At 32.6% G+C, this 17,200-nt stretch overlaps 1 protein-coding gene across 1 annotated transcript; it reads right to left on the minus strand.

The window, feature by feature from the left end:
* Positions 1 to 2,812: 2,812 nt before the first annotated feature.
* On the minus strand, positions 2,813 to 5,958 carry LOC147406683 (amino acid permease 3-like). The gene is made up of 6 exons (XM_086434835.1): positions 5,338 to 5,958; positions 4,983 to 5,216; positions 4,797 to 4,890; positions 4,475 to 4,689; positions 4,236 to 4,375; positions 2,813 to 3,542 (listed from the first exon to the last, which is right to left on the minus strand). Exons 1-6 carry the CDS (start codon positions 5,435 to 5,437, stop codon positions 2,886 to 2,888), a joined length of 1,440 nt encoding a protein of 479 aa, XP_086290961.1. The 5' UTR covers positions 5,438 to 5,958; the 3' UTR covers positions 2,813 to 2,885.
* Between the last annotated feature and the right edge of the window lie 11,242 nt (positions 5,959 to 17,200).

Here is a 17,200-nt window from a genome sequence, read left to right on the forward strand (position 1 = left end):
CACAAACCAAATTGAGAGTCATCTCAATTGACGGGTCGTTCGTACCCCTCAAAATTGAATAATGGTGAGTCAATAAAATCATGTAGTACCTCCACCGACATTTTCTTTTGCTCCTCCCACTGGGAGGGGACAAAAGAAAAGGGGTCGCGAGGCCAAGCGTTACATAAAGCTTCGAAAAAATTAGGTATAAGTTTATAAAGTCGGAAAAACATTAGATAAATTTAAAAAAAAAAATTAGGTATATATATATTTTTAAATATGTATGTCATATATCAAATGAAAAAAAAAAGAAACACTTAAAAAATGCTAAAAATAATCTACAATTTTTTTTTCTTCAAAAAATCATCAATTAAATCACTATTAAACGTGCTTTGTTTAAAGACTAAATTCTTTTTGAAGAACTTTGCGATTTTTTGAAAAAACTTGTGACGATCAAAAGTACTACATGAAATCTTCAACTTTTTTTTCACTCTTCCTCTATCCCTTAGTTACAACCTTTGAATCAATAGAGAACTTTTTCTTACGTATAAATCAATATTATGACATTCTAATTCCTTCCTGATACCTCCCTAGGAAAATCTTGAATTGGATCCCAAATTGACGGGTTAGCGTGAGCTTATCCATGCGTTTATACACTCTTTGAATATTAATAAAATTTTTAAAAGATCTTGATTTTCATGCTTTGGTGGGTCGTCTAAGATCCTTTCGATCGTAGAGTCATAGGAATGGCCCCTCGGCCCTTGATTTCCATATAAAGGACACGAAGAGAAAGACCCTCTTTAACCTCTATTCGAATTGACTGAATATCTCTTATACGGAATCAAAGGAAGATGCGATGATTTATTCTAGGGAATCCCCAACAAAAAAATATATACTTGTCCTTTTTTATCGAATCAATCATAATCCTACCCACATTCCACAAAATTGTTCACCAAAAATAGGAGCTAGTTGACAGACCTGCGATCTCACAGAAAGACACCACAATCCCTTGTGAAAAAAAAAATGATTTACTAAGATGGAAATAAGTTACTAGTGTGGTATAGTTCTCTACCCACAATGCTACTATCATATTGGAATACGGGAAGAATCATGGTCACAAAGTCAGAGTATAGGTTTAAAACGGCAAAGAAAAACTTTGGAAAAAATGGGAAAAAAATGATGAAACATAAAAGATAAAAAAAAATATAAAAAATTATGAAAAATGTATATATATCTAATAATACATAAGAAATTTATTTTAATTTGTTCTATGTTTCCAATATAACATGATCTCAAACATATCATACATGTTATGATGCCAAAAAATAATTTACTCATCAACGTATCTTTTGTTCAAAATTATAAAATCAAGATATTATCATCAAATCCCATATTCTTATATTTTATAAATCACCAAATTCTATTATGTATAAAATCCCACATAAAAAAGAAAGAAGTGTTTATTTATTTATTTTTTTGATAGTTAAGGATGTCCTTGGACTCCGCTTGCTTGATGGCAGATCCAATTAATAAATGGGTTTAGAGCACAAGAACTTGGGGTATGGTACTATGGTTCTCTCTCCTATATTGGGACAATGACTGCGAAAGACTCTTTATTGAGAATATGCATCGATTAGTCACCTAAATACGGACCATTTAAGTTCCACTTGATTAAATATTCACCTTTTAAGATTCTTTTAATTTTTTTAAAGAAAAATTCCTGAAATATCCTTTCAACAATTTTACAAAGTGGTTTAATCTAAAAATACACCAAGTCAAATAAAAAAATTAAATTTATTTGTTTATTAATATTTTTGTGAAAATAAAAGATAAATATTTTTATTTACTAAAATCTATTCATAAATTCAATATGATTTTATTTGACTCATTTAAGTTCACTTGCTAATTTTTAGTTGAATCAATTCGATGAACATTCAAGTCAAGTTTGAAAATTATGTTTTAATTATTTATATATTTTAATAAATCTAATATACATAAATAAAATTAGTTTGATGATGATGATGACCATACTCATCATCTATGTGAGTTAAAAATCACTAGTTTTGAAAAGAGAAAAAAAGGATTTTTTAAATTATTTTTTCATGTAGATTTTTTTTTTCCATTACTATGTAAGAGATGACCATAGTTAAGGGGCATGTCATTAATTTTAAAACATAGGATTACCTCAAATATATGTATCTAATTTGTTGAAAGTTTAATTACGACATATTCGCTTCAAAAATCCTTTTTAAACTAATATTTGATAAAAATAAGTACTAAAAAGTCCATATTTTTTTTGGAAGGGACTTTTTGATATATATTTTTTAAAAATGGGTCTTTGGGGTCATCGTCACTTTCTTTTCCTCCTGAAACATCATTGTGTTCACCATCACGTATATATCATCTAAAGGAAGTGATTATGATGATATGTGATCTGTGCTCGACTATCCTTCGTTAAGACTTTTAAATCTCTAGCTATTGGATTCAAGAAATTTTTTATCATGGTCTGTCTTAACTACCATGTCCACCTAGGTTTTACTTTCTAGTCATAAATCGTAATCATATTTTAAAACTTATCCAGTTGCCTCAAAATTTGTTTGAGTTAACTCGACCCAATTTGGATTTCTTTTTCAAAACCGAGGTACCCAAGCCTCTTAGAGCCTGCCCCCCACCACGCACGCGCCGCGGCACACACATACACACACATGCACCAAGTAATTTTTAGGATTAATCCTTGAGGGTGGGATTTGAACTCAAGAACTCCACTTCTTGAGATGTGGTCTTGGCCATGTCACCAACTCTTATTTGGGTTACAATCTGGATTTTGACGTGATTCGTGACAAAGAACTTGCCTGAGTCGCTCTAAAATTCATTGATTCATAAAAAAAAATTGATTGATATACATATTAGTAGCTGGTTTTGAAGGGTCGATAGACCTTGAGATCGATGATAACACCAGCGATTGAGCCCACAGCGGCCGCAAGTGAGATTGTTAAACAAGCTAGGCTGAGGGTTTGAAGGCAAATCCATCTAGTACTCCACTTGGGTATCTTCTTTTGTGCAATGTACATCTCCACGGGAAAGTAAACGGTGAGTGGCCAAAATCCGAACGCACCAAGGATTCCAACAACGTCGTTGAAGAATGGGAGGAGCATCGATATGACGGTAGTTAGGACTACAAATGCTGATCGCCAAATGAGGCGGAAGAAGTTGAGGTTGTAAGGGCGGCTTAACCCAGGGATTGGTACTTTGACTTCCTTAGTGATGAATTCGACTTCGGGCCATCTTTGTGCTGCCCATTTCTCGATGAAGGCAAATAAGGGTTGGCAAAAGACTTGGTATGCTCCGACGAGGTGGATTACTATAGCAGCATTAGCAATGTCAAGTAGCCAAAATGGATTGTAGAAGCCGAAACCAGTGAGAAGATTGCCTGGTGATCCATCCCCAAATGCGGCGTAACCCATGCAACCACAAAGCATGTAGAAGGCTGTAGTTACTGCAACACTAAATAACGTCGCCTTCTTCATCGTCTTCATTTCGGATGGAGGGGATTTAACCGTGTCCTGTTTATAACAAAAATCGATCGAACGAATTAATTATATTTACAAAAAAATCAATCAAACCAATTAGTTGTTTTTGTTGTGAGATGTCTTCAATCCAATTGGCGATTGGTCATTTATCGAAGTGGAGTTAGTAAGGAGCCTGCGGGGGAATTGCCCCCACAAAACTTTGAGATACCCCTGTATTTTAAAATAATTACATGCCCCATTTGCCCCACCCTCTCCACCTTCAATTTTTTGAAGATGACATTACTTCTTTTCCAGGCATGGTTTTTAAACTCGTTCGAGGCCGAGACGTATCATCCGAGTTAACTCGGTATTGGAGCTGAACAAGACCAACTCACAAGTCACTTTTTTGACCGAGATTTAATATCTCAGCTCAAATCTTTTTTTTTTTTTGAACAAGACGTCTCAAACGTATCGGAAAACTTGTCCGAGATGACTCGGTATCGGGCCTGGACAAGATGCAAAACTGAGTTTTAAAACCATGTTTCCGGGTCTTCTCTCATAGACTAATTGGAAATGACCTAAATATCCCTTTCTTCAACTTCTAACCAAAAAACTAAATAGTTTGCCACCTCTACAAGAAAATCATGGCCTGCCCTGATCTCGTAAATCTTTGATTCTTTATGCATTTGTTATCCTACTTTTATTGGCCCTTGTCATTTGATATGGGGTTTTTACTTAAAATTATACCTGAATTTCAATAAGAATGATGGAGTAAGAGTAGGCGAAGGCGATATCTCCGAGTGCTTGGAAGCTCCTCCATATCTTTTGGGTCTCAGTGACCGCACCAATGCTTATTCCAGTCATGCTGCCCCTGAATTTCCCGTTCTCTGATCACATAAGAGTAAGGTTCAATTTTTTTGTTTCAAAATATTCTCTTTTAAGTTCAGTAGGACTTAATTGAAGCACAAAATGAGATCAATTCAAACCTGCAACTTTAGCGATTCCAAGGCCAAGACCGATTGATGAGTAAGTAAATGACATAACAGCGGCAACGATCGATAGCCACCAAATTTGATCGAAATCTGGGATTTGAGAGAACAAGATTTCCGCAACACCAAACATGATCATGTATGGATTACTCGATAAGTGACATGGGTTCTTTCCGCCACTCTCATGGAAACAATTCGACCGTTTAATTGCCCTGTTTGATCGAAATCCAACCAACCCATTAAACCAAATATAATCAAATAACACCACAACTAGAAATTAAAGACATGTTTGATTTGTTTCAATTCGAATTTAACTCACATCATGCTTATAGATGCTGCAATGGTGTAACCAATTGCGACGCCGAAAAGGTTCAAGTATTGAATTAGACCACAAACCTTGAACTTAACTCCACCTGATAAAGATCAAAGATGGAAAATTTACAACTTTAGAGAGAAACCCATGTTGTTAACTTGCTTAAAGGGGTGAGAAATTGAGTTAATTTACCTAAGTTGGATCGAACAGCATCCGTGTAAGTGTAGTTTCTCTTGCCATTTACAGAGTCCCCTGACCTATAACATTCAGTGAGGAGAGCTGAAGTGTAGTAAATCACAAAGGAGAACAAGATCATCATGATAGGTCCAACAATCCATCCTAGCTGAGCTATGGCCCACGCCAAGGACAAGACCCCAGATCCTATCACAGCCGTTATAATGTGGGCACTCGCAGTCCAAAAGTTCCCTGATTGAAAAAAAAAAAACAAAGAAATCAAAGTTTGGTTAACTAAAACATATAGATATAGGGGAGCAAATGAGAGAGAAATTATTAAAGTTGTTGGGATTAGAAATTTAGAATGACAAACCTGTTCTTTTGATTCTACCATCATCGTCAAAATATTTGGAGGGAACATCTTGGGAGAGATCAAAGATCTGATGGTTCTTTGTAGGAGCTTTTTCACCCATGTTTGATAGAAAAGGATCAATTACAAATGATAAGATATAGAGGATGAGCTTTTGTGAGGAAAAAAAGAAAATAAGTTTTAATAAACAGAGTTTATTAATTGGTGTTCTAGTTTGGGTAGAATGTCAGACTCAGATAAATATGTGGATACACTTTCCAAGAGTCACAAAAACCCAAATCAAGCATGAAATTCTGAAGGTGGGTGTGCTCACAATAAGTGCACCATCTAACCAATACCCAAATCAAGGGGAAAAAAAGGAGAGTGAAGGAAAGGAAAATAAGGAGCTAAGGTTTTAGATGTTTTATGGAGAGCTATGGCAAGCAAGAGAAAGTGAGAGATGGAGAGAACCTAAGAATCACAAAAACCCAAATCAAAGCCGAAATGTTTGGAGAGGTGGGTTTGCTCTCACCACCAACCCAAATTCCCAAAACAAGCAAAAATGAAGGTTTTTGTAAATATTGTCTCTTGAACTGAGACAATCTTGGAGAGAAACTAAAGCTTATGTGGGAGAGAGTGAGTTTGTAAAGAGAGGGGAGGGCGAGATATATAAGACCAAAAAGTTAAAGTTCGGAGAAATGTACACGTGATGCAAAGACTCTAGACTGACCAATATGTCAACAATCCTACACTTCTCTGCTTTTCAAACGCACCCCCACATCATCTTGACCGCCTCCCACCCCCCATCCCCCTCTTCTCACACGCATTCCTATCTTTTCCAAACCCCATTATGTAAGTGTAAGAAAAAAAAAAAATAATAATAAAAAGAGTTGCCACACCAATTTTTGCTAATGCCACCCTAATATGTGTGCTAATCCTATTCATAAAATATCTCAATGTTGTTTGTGAATAAATACTAACAAGAGGAATCTTGAACCCAATTGTAACATTTTAAAAATTATAGGAATTTGTAAAAATGATTACCTGATCGCAAGTCTAAAAGAATATGGTCTTGTTCTTGTGTGGCCAATCGATCCCCAATATCCTTCCACGGATGGGGGGATACCCGAATGCTAAGTGTAAAAAAAATTGATTTAATTATTACTTCAAGGACAGTCGACTAATTCAGGTATGAAGTATAACTTGAGTTAATTGAGGCACTCATCATCTAAAACTTGCAATCTACAATTTGATCATTTGCTTACAATAATTATTACCTCGAAGACATTTTATATTTATTTAATATTCCACCTACTACGTTGTATTATAAATTAGGAAAAGATTTTTGAGAACAACTCTAGCCCATGTCTCTAAAATTTGACTTCAAATTGACATCTTCTCTAAATTTAGAGAAGATGCTCTCCTTTGAACCAATTTGAACTCCAAAGGATCCCTTTTATAAATTTCTATTCATTTTCTAATCATTGTTCATATATTTAATAGATAAATAAATAATAATAAAGTTACTATTAACAACCCAACTTTACTTGTTACACGTTGATTTATATATATATATATATATATAGTCAACAATTCATTATAAGTAAAATTTAGTTTCAATAGAATTTTTTTTTTTTTTTGTGAGATTTCTATTAGTTGGATTTAGGATTTTATATGATTCTAATCCTAATTGTAAAAATTGTTGAAGTTGTTTGAATGGGTTATAATGCTTTATAATGTTGAGGAAATATTTTGAACCAAATTGTATTAATGTTTGAATAATGTGTTCTAATCTTTAATTGAATGTGAAAAATAATTTAAAAAATTGGGAATACCAATATCATATCTAAAAAATAAAGTAATTTAGATAGACATAACAAATGATTATTTTGTAGGAAAAATCAAGCATCGTATTATATTAGGACAAACTTCAAAACTACATCATTCTTTGAAAGAAATACAAAATACTAAACATATGATATTTGCAAAAGTCACCAGTACTAGGAATGAAAGTAATGTTGTAACCCAATTGAATCGATGTTTGGATCGAAAATTTATCAAATTGGTTGGATAGTAATCCGACCCTTATGTTTAGTAGAAAAATATAGAAATACAAAACACACACACACACACACGTGTATCCTATGAAATCTTGGTTGTTTGGGTGAGATCTAGAATATAGATGATTTTCTTGAATTTTATCCTAGCAAATAGAAAACATTGAAATCATTAAAAATAATAACCTGGTTGCGTGAAAAATTTGAACAATATTTTCAAAATATGATGAGTGATCTGAGATGTTGGAACCAACAATATGATGGATAGATTCATGGACTATCTCGCTTGGTTGTCTCTGAGGCATAGATGACTCACCCTAGTATCATTATTATGCTAATGTGTCTGATAAGGCCATGACCTGAGCTCGGCCTAATTGGGCTAAAACATGAACATTCAATAGTGGGGTCCACGTAATGGACTTTGCGAGGCCAACGAGGCAATGAAATCCAAAGGTGCTTTTGTAGGGCGTATGTTGATACGAATCTAATGCAATTGATGTTTTGTTGACCATTGCTCTATAGAGGAAATAAAGGTTCAATATAATTAACTTTCATTTTTAGTATTCAATTATCAAAATCTCCAAAAAAAAAACTTGGCATCCATCCCTTTACCACACATATCATCTCATAAGGGAATATCCTAATACAACTTAGGGCTAGCTCAGGGGTGATCCTTTAGGGCATGGTACTGGGTTCACATGGGCACTGAGGAATTCCTTGAGTAAATGTCAAATTGGAAAATCGACATTATAGCAATATATATATATATATATATATATATATATATATGAACATTGAGACCTAACTAGTGCACTTGATTGTTCTTCCACCACTATGGTTATTAGGGGATGAGCTTTCCCTTAGATGATTCTTATTAGAGGATTTGACTCTTTTGGACCTCATGAGAGAGGTATGTCTTGAAATAAGCTGTTTGATGCACATTAACCAAAAAGTACCGTGTCAAGTGGCGATGTAGTACAATATGATAGTGTACTCGTACTAAATATGGATCCAATATGGCATGTGGGACATATCACATTGTATGATCATTCGTCTTGCCTTAAGATATATCGACCACCCTTTAAGATGGACAAGACTACACCTCAAGAAGGAATTTTTTTTGGGGGGGAGGGGAGGGACTGCACATGGCCTGAAGATTAGTCGAATGATCTAAGTGGACTGGATACCTAGCTTTAAATAAAAAAAAAGACTTTAGAAACTTAAAATAGTACATTTTAATCAAAAGAATGGTGTGATTAAAAATAAAATACAAATAAACTTTTTCATGATGACACAAATGATTACCACCAAAAGATGATGAAGAAAAGGATCTAATTCCCTCCTCTTTAAGTGCCCAACGACTATGGAGGAATGAAAGTGGCATCTTTGAAGATTTAAAACTCTTTTGGGTTCATATTTAAACGAGTTTAGCTGTGTAATGTGGGACCATTGATTATAATGAATTAAGTAATTAAATTTACACGTGGCTGAACCAGCAACGCAGAAAGCGTCGGTCATTTTAGCTTCTCCTTCACATTATTAAGAACCCATTAGCTACATAATGTTGACCACTTTTTACCAAAATATGTTTTTTTTTTAAATACAAAAATATGGATATTTGATGTATCATCACACTTTGCTTACGTGGAGTTGTGTACGGAATCATATATGTTTTCATCGAGATACGAGTGAGAAGTATCTATGATTCTGTGCACATCTCAAGGCCGACTCAATATAATAAATTAAGGTCTGAGGCGAAAAGTTGAGGGGGGATTTTCAACTTGGATGATGTTCAAGTCTTACCAGTTTTTTTTTTTTTAATTAATTAATTTAAATTATTTATTTATTTGTCTTTTAGAGGGTTTTTTTTTTAAGACTTTCCAACATAGGTGTTTAATGATAATTGTTTTTGAGGTGTCTCCTCACAAAGTGGGAGTTAGTAAGCTTTGAAATCTTACTAGGGTAGTTGAGCTTACCTTGTGTCATAAAAAATATGATCCTATGTCCCCATGTATGTAGAGGACAAAATTTTATGAATTTTAGAGCTTAAAAAAATAAACAAATCCTAAATAAAAAGAAAAAAAAAAGGATTATTTTTCATCGTTAAAATTTGGAGTTTGGTAGGAGTTCACTAACAATCCATTTTCAAAATCTTGAATCAAGACCGAAAAAAAATTATTTTGTTTATCCCTGAAATCTAGTGGGTTGTGATGTTAGACTGCCAATTGGGTTGTCTGATCCATTTGAGCTCAATAACCCTTAGAAAGAAAAGTCTCTCTCTTTAGAATTTTATTTTTGGAGGCCTCTTTTCATGGGAGAGCCACATAATGCCATAATTAGAACTTAAAAAAAAAATACGTTTAAGAGAGTTTAGCCATGATTATAATTTTTTTTTTTCTTTTAAAACATTTAAGAGACTTTTTTTTTACTAAACAAATCTTATCATCACATGAGAGGGTGTCAAGAGTTTTAATTTTGGGGCCTTCTCTCAACTAGGGATCTTACGTGATTGCCTTAATTGCCTTATGATCGAGCCAGCTTTGTTGTACCTCTTCATCAACAAAGTGTGAATTGAGGTCAATCTAGAAGTCATCCAGCACGATTCTTCTTTTTAACATGGAGAAAACTGAATTCAATGCATCCATAAATTAGTTTTGTCCTACATTACTTTGTTCCTCGATTTTGAATTTGGGTTTGCAAATTCACCACTTTAGATTGAACTCGGTTCATAGTAGTAGGCAACGATAAAAATCATTTCTTTATTTGTTAGTTTGGTTCGCTTGTGTATATGTATAATTCAAGTACACGAGTTATAAGTATAATTATAATGTAAAAATTTTAAGAGTTAAATAGGATTAAAACATGTAATATACACTAAGATTTAAATAATCTTAGATACCACGAGAATAATCTAGAGTAAAGACAAAAGATAAATCATAATTATAGTGGTTACTAAGAATTTTTTTTAAATGTAACTAATGATAAACTATTTTGTAGAAATTCCTCTCAGAATACTAAGAAGAAGAGAACCCATCAAGTATTTGTGGCTTGGTTTGCATACTAGATGCATCCCCATTAGCACTTGAAAGGTAAATATAGAGAAAATACGTCAAAAACATGACTCACCAACCTAATGAAAATAAAATAGTTGTTATGAAATAAAACATCTTTTCTTGGTGAGCATATAATACATAACATTGCAAATTCTTTATAAGAAAAAAAAATTTGTTCCGAAAAGATTTTTGGGATGACATCGTTTTGCGTCATTTCTAGAAAGAATCGTAAAGGCACCCAAAATTTTACAATGATTCACGATCAACAAAGGACAATCAAGCATCCGACAAAATTTTACGTTGACATATGAGGAGAAAGCAAGGACCTTAAATTCTCATTAATTTTAACCAAACATTCCCTTATCAAGAATTGAATTATTTTTTCTTTATGAAGAATTTTAGTAGTTTTGTCCTCTTTTGAGCAAGTAGTGGTACATCAATGTTTATTAGGTTAGCTTTCAAGAGATGGACCCACAAATATTAGTCGAAGCTTCATAGCTGATATGTTTGAATTATGGTGGGTAGAAGGATGACGCTTATCCCTACTTTTGATTCTTCTAAGTCTAAAATATTTGAGAAAAAGGTAATATATGTTTTTTAGGCGTGTTTGATATATATATTATTTTAATAAAAAAAATTAAATATTTTATTTTTTTTGAAATATTATAAATAATTTTTAAGTATTTATAAATTTAATATAATTTTATATGTGAACTTGACTCGATGGACATCCTAATTGATTTGAGTTTTAAAATTATGATTTTTTTTAGTTTAGGGGTTGGAAGTAATTATAAAAGAATGCCATTAAGAGGTGGGGAAATAATTTTTCTAATCTGAGTGAAAAATCATTTTAGACAAGAAATTAAATTACAATGAAAATATGTAATCAAATACCTAAAAATCATATTTTTCAAAGAAAATCATTTTCTACTTATTGGCCATATGCAATCAAACAGACCCTAAAACTCTCTCCATTAGAGTCGGTCAGCTAGAATTTTTTTTTTTTAATGGGACTATAAGTCCTTTAACTGCCTCATCATATTATCTGAAACCCCATATAGAAATCTTTCCAAAAAATTTACATGTTTATGATTAATTTTAGATGAGAATTTATTACTAAAGCATCTCTTATTTTTATGTATATTTATTACTAAAATATTTAAAAGATAATTTCTCTCCATCCCTATCTATCTATCTATCTATCTATTTATATTTTTTGATGCATGTGGCAGCCCATTTAAAATCACAATCAATGCACATAGGGCCCACCTCATCGATTGGACTGACTTGTGTGTCAATCGAAGTCATTATTGCCTATGGCCCACAAAAAAGGTCTGTAGATCAGATGGTTTGTACATATTTAAGATTGATTTATATAGTTTTATACTCCATGATTGGTACTGATAGAGAGATATTGTTAGCATCTTTTCACTTTATTATAGCCCAAATGTGGAATCAGGGAATTGAAACTGACCACTTTTGATTAACAGATGAGCTTCATCTCTTCTCCTTATAGCAAATGTGAGGCTTACAAGACTGCAACAATCGTGAAGAACTCTAATTGTCTAAAGGAAGGCTTCTACTAACTAATTTAAAGTGAAAAAAAAAAAAAAATACCATCTTTTTTATTGAAAGATCAGTCCAAAACAATAAAGGAAATTCTCTTTAATCATCCCTAATAACTTAGGGATCAGGTATAGGATGCTTGGGTATTGTTCGAAAACACCAAAATTTTAAGGTCTAATCGTATTTCTTGATTGGTTTGGTTTGAACATTAAACTAATTCTTTTTTTTTTTTTTTTTCTTTCTTTTGTTCGACAAAGGGCAAGTCTTCCCAATCCTCTAAAATATTTTCTATTTTGATTTAAATTATTAGAAAAATTCTTCTTTTAGGAATGTTAATTTATTTATTTTCTCTTTTATGGTGGATTGATGTCAACTTCACAAGTCATGTTTAAGACATATCTTGTGATAAATCTATTGTCAATTCAACAAGTTATTGTAAAACATGGCCTTTGATAGATTCGTAGTGAGCTCCATTAGTCATTGTCTAGGACTATGGCTTTTGTGAGAAACTCAACCTATCTAATGACAATGAGAAGCTTTAATCCACAAATGCCTCACAACTCATGACAAGGGTGACAAGTTTTAGATACAGATGACACTGGATGTCTTGGTCAATCACTCGACTAAGGATTGAGGGACTAAGCGATCATCAAATTTGGGGACTAAGTTATCTTGTCAATTACTCTATAAATTCTCTCACGACTCTTGATAGACTTGAACTCATACATCTCAATATGTCATATGAGCGTGGGAAGATATGTTGTGTTGAAAAAGAAATTCCATTGCTTGATTGCAATTGGGAATATAAAAAAAATGAGAAGATGATAATAATAATAAAACATAATAGTGGACCCCACTGTATTATAGTTTTGTTGGGGATAAATATACCTCTTATACTACGATGGAGTGGGGTCCACATTACCCATTTAATTGCATTTTCCTCTTCACACATTTCCACTTTATGATCTTTCCTCTATTCTCTCTCATTTTTTTCAATAATATTCCTCCAATTTTATTATCTTTTTCCTTTTTTAATAATATCTCTTTAACTTTATTATTTTACCTTTTTTACTTTTTTAACTTATCGTATTGTCTTTCTTCTTCTTCCCCTTTCTTAATATTATATCTCTAACTTTATTATTTTTCATTTTTTACCCTTTTAATTTAAAAGATTTTTAATAATACTTTTTCAACTTTATTACTATCTTTCTTGTTTCTCCCTCTCCCATCTTTCTTTTTCAATTATGCCTTTCTAATTTTACTATCTTTCCTTTTTTACCCTTTTATATGTGTGTGCAGAGAGAGAGAGAGAGAGAGTGTGTGTGGATATTTAGATGATGGTAGAAAATTAGCAAATCAAATAATGAAAAATACAATTATATTCTAGCAAATCAAATATTATTTATGATGAAATTTTTATTTAAACTAATTTATTAAATACAAAATAACAATAAAATTTAAAATAAGTATATTAACTTCAAACACACAAAAAAAAAAAAAAAACTCAAGTTCCTTGAGCCAGTAAATTTGACCAACTACAAGGATTTAGACCTTTAGTTTATTTCACATCTCATAATTGAATGTAATGTTTGGTAAAACTATAGAAGTAAGATAAATAAAGTCCTCCAACTTTTAGTGGACCTAAATGAAATGATCGTAGATATTAGGGCTCTTCATGGTACAACCACAGATCAGTGGGCCCACACCACAACTTGGCACCCAATTTTAAAGCGAAGGGCCCACAACATGGCTGTCATACAAAATCCTAATGAAACTCAACATATCTTTCATTAATCTCATTTTGGATGGTTTATAATGAACAAGAAATCTGTTTTCTATCTCCACCGCCCACCGTCACTTTTCTTTCCTCAAATTATGGTAGACCGTCAAATTTGACGTCCGTTTCGGTCCCCACCACAAACCACAAACCACAAAGGTCATTCTGGTCAACACAGCCACTAAAGTCAGTAGTTCGGCTCACAACAGACAAGACACCACTCGTTGCCTAGTCAAACAAAACAAGTCAAGTTTACTTCATTATTTACGTGGAACTGCCACTGTTAAGTGTTGGATATTCACGTGGCGACTCGGAGTTGTTTGTGCTCAATTAAGCAGGATTTCTTGTTTTGACGTTTTCAGTGAATTATTTTCCCTGATGGGACCCACGGTTTTGTCACAAAGGTCAACTATTTGATTGAAGCAACGGTCTTGATCTTTCAATTTCTCTGACTAATCTTCAATCTTTTTCTAAGTTTTTTTTTTTTCACAAATTTTTTAAAACATCCTTTTAGTGATGAATCCAGAAACAATCCTCATTTAATTGAAAAAATCGATAACTATTATGAAAATTTGACTTTTCAGTTATTGATTTTCCAATCTACCTGCTCCTTAGATTGTCAATATTTTATAAATGTTTCTTTTCCAAAATTTCATGAATCTATCCAATAATTGTCGGATTCAAATTTGATTATTATGAATGGTCAAGGACACTAAGTACAATAAATAATAAGTACAAATTTGATGTTAAGAAATTTCTACGCTAAGTTGATGAATCAATGACATGATGTCACATGTATTAAAATAATTATTAAAAATTCAAAGAGTCGTGATATTCTAACTCAAAATTTTTCACTCGATGGATGTGACAAGTGCATAGAATTATAGATCTTTTTCTTCAAGATATACAAGGAAATAGATCTATGGTTATGTGCACTTGTCATGTCAGTCGAGTACAAATCTAGTGTGAAAATTTTAGAATTAGAAAATCATTAGTCAAATCCAAACTTTGCTTTGAAATTTTCTCTCCGCCAACCAATCACATTTTTTTTTTCTTTTTTTTTTTTCCATTACATGTGGCATCACGCTATTGGTTCATCAACTTAGCATAGAAATTCCTTAATAACAAATTCAGACCCATAAATAATTAAGGAATATCAAATGTAGGGCATATTTTAGTACTTAAGCAAAGTAATGAGAATAAAATAGAGGGAGCCATTAATTGTGTATCCCTAGAGATTATATTGCCATGCTAACTTTTGCTAATGCTACCCCGATTTGTATGTAAATCACAAAAGAATTAGCACAAATTTGGTGTTCATAAAAGTTGGTGTGGCAATAGAAATTCTCATAAATAATTTAGTAAAAAAATGCATTTTAATCAAATAAGATGGATAGCTCCATGTGAATCTTTTCAAACAAGATTCTTGTGTCCGAACTAATCTTATTAATAAACTCAAGGGTAATAATTAGATAAGAGGCTCCATTGATGTATCGATAAAAAAGAGAAGCTCCATCAATGGAGGGTTCAACAACAATGGCTAGGGCATAATGGTTAGGGCCTCCCTCTAAAAAAAGAGAGGTCTTGAGTTCAAGCCCCCCTTATTGGCTACCCATAGGGATTTATCCCGATAACTGGTATGTGTGGCATTGTTGTCTCCGAGGGATTTGGGCGAGATCAGCCACCTCACCCCTACTAATTGGGCTTAGGTCTGGACACCTAGTCCAAAAAAGCAAAAATGGCACACAAAAATAAAAAAACAATGCACATGCTCCATGCTTAGAACTTTAATGCAATCGTGTATGAAATTCTCCTATGGATGCCCTACCCCATTACATGAGTTCAATTTATATCTCAAAATGACTTGACTATAGTTGGGCTAGAATTAGCTACTTTAATTTTAATTATACAACACTAAGATTATTAGATATATTCTATTTTTATTTTGTATGGGTAAGCTAGACTTGAACCCACAACCTCAAAGTTGTTTAGCGACGTGTCAAACCAACTGAGTTATGGGTCTAAAGTCCATCTTGTAAGTGATTTACTCGTCATGAAATACTTCTCTCAAGCAGTTTGAGCGAGATCTTACAAACTATACTTCTAGTCACACTGGATCTCATAATAAATTGATCCATAAGGGACGGTAAAACAATGCTCACTAAGAATTTGCATTTGGGGGTAGAATAGATAGCAGAAGGAATGGGTTGCAGGCACTTCAGATGTGTTGAAATAAAAAAAAAAAAATTATTATTTTTTGAAATATTATATGAAAGTAATTCTGTAATTGTACCCTTTCTTCTTTAAATAATAATTAATTTTAAACAAATTTGTAAATTTTTTGAGACATAAAACTTTATTATTTACAATATAATTATTTTGAAATATATTTAGAAAAGAAAGAAAAGAATTTTGAATGTGTTGGATTCAAAATACTATTTTTTTGAAGTACTATTTAACTGTAATAATAATAATAATAATCAATTTTAAATAAATTTGGAATAAAAGATTTTGGGGAATGATGGACGCAGCATATTTTTGGCAATAAGAATATTATTTATAAAAAAATTAATTTTACACAATTTTTAGTTATAATAAAAAATAAATTTATAATAAAAAGAATTTGGGTCTTGTTGGGTTCTAATCAATATTATCAAGCCCAATCCCAAGCCCGGCCTGTTTAAGTGGCAGGTCGGGCTGGGCTACACCAGTTATACATGATAGTGGCCTTAATTTTAAAAGAAAAGTGTCTTAAATATATATATATATATTTTTTGGGGATAGCTTAGGATGTCCTTGGACTCTGCATGCTTGAGGGCAGGTCCAATTAACAAAATGGGTTTAGAGCACAAGAACTTGGGGTATTGATCCTCCTTGTGTTCACCATCACTTATAAATCATCTCGAGGAAGTGATTCTGATGATATACGATACTTGACTATCCGTGAATTTGAGTTATAAATCTCTAGCTATTGTGTTCGGAATTTATTTATTTTTATCTTAGTCCGTCTTAATAGCCATGCCCACCTAGGTTTTACTTTTTAGTCATAAATCATAATCACATTTTAAAACTCATCCACATGCCTCGAAATTTCTCCAACTTAACTAGACCCTACTACCATAAAACTTGTTTGAAGAAAACTTGCCGAGTCACCCTAAAATTCTTCGACTCATATAAAAAACTTGATTGATAGTTGAAGAATATATAATCTTTATTTAAAATATTAAAATTTTGTTCCACTTGGGACCGAAATACTAAGATTTTTCTAACGAAGACTTTATAAGTGTAGTGTGGTCATCTTTTGGAAATGGTGTGCTAGAATTCCCCCTACCACCAAGGGAAGTTGATATCGAATATCTTCCATAAGTCCTCAATTGTATGCGATCCGCTTTAATGATGGTTTGATTGAAACAGCGAATAATCTGACTTCGACT

The sequence above is a fragment of the Akebia trifoliata genome, chromosome 3, assembly GCF_017979445.1.
Source record: "Akebia trifoliata isolate Shusen 1 chromosome 3, ASM1797944v1, whole genome shotgun sequence".
Lineage (NCBI taxonomy): Eukaryota > Viridiplantae > Streptophyta > Magnoliopsida > Ranunculales > Lardizabalaceae > Akebia > Akebia trifoliata.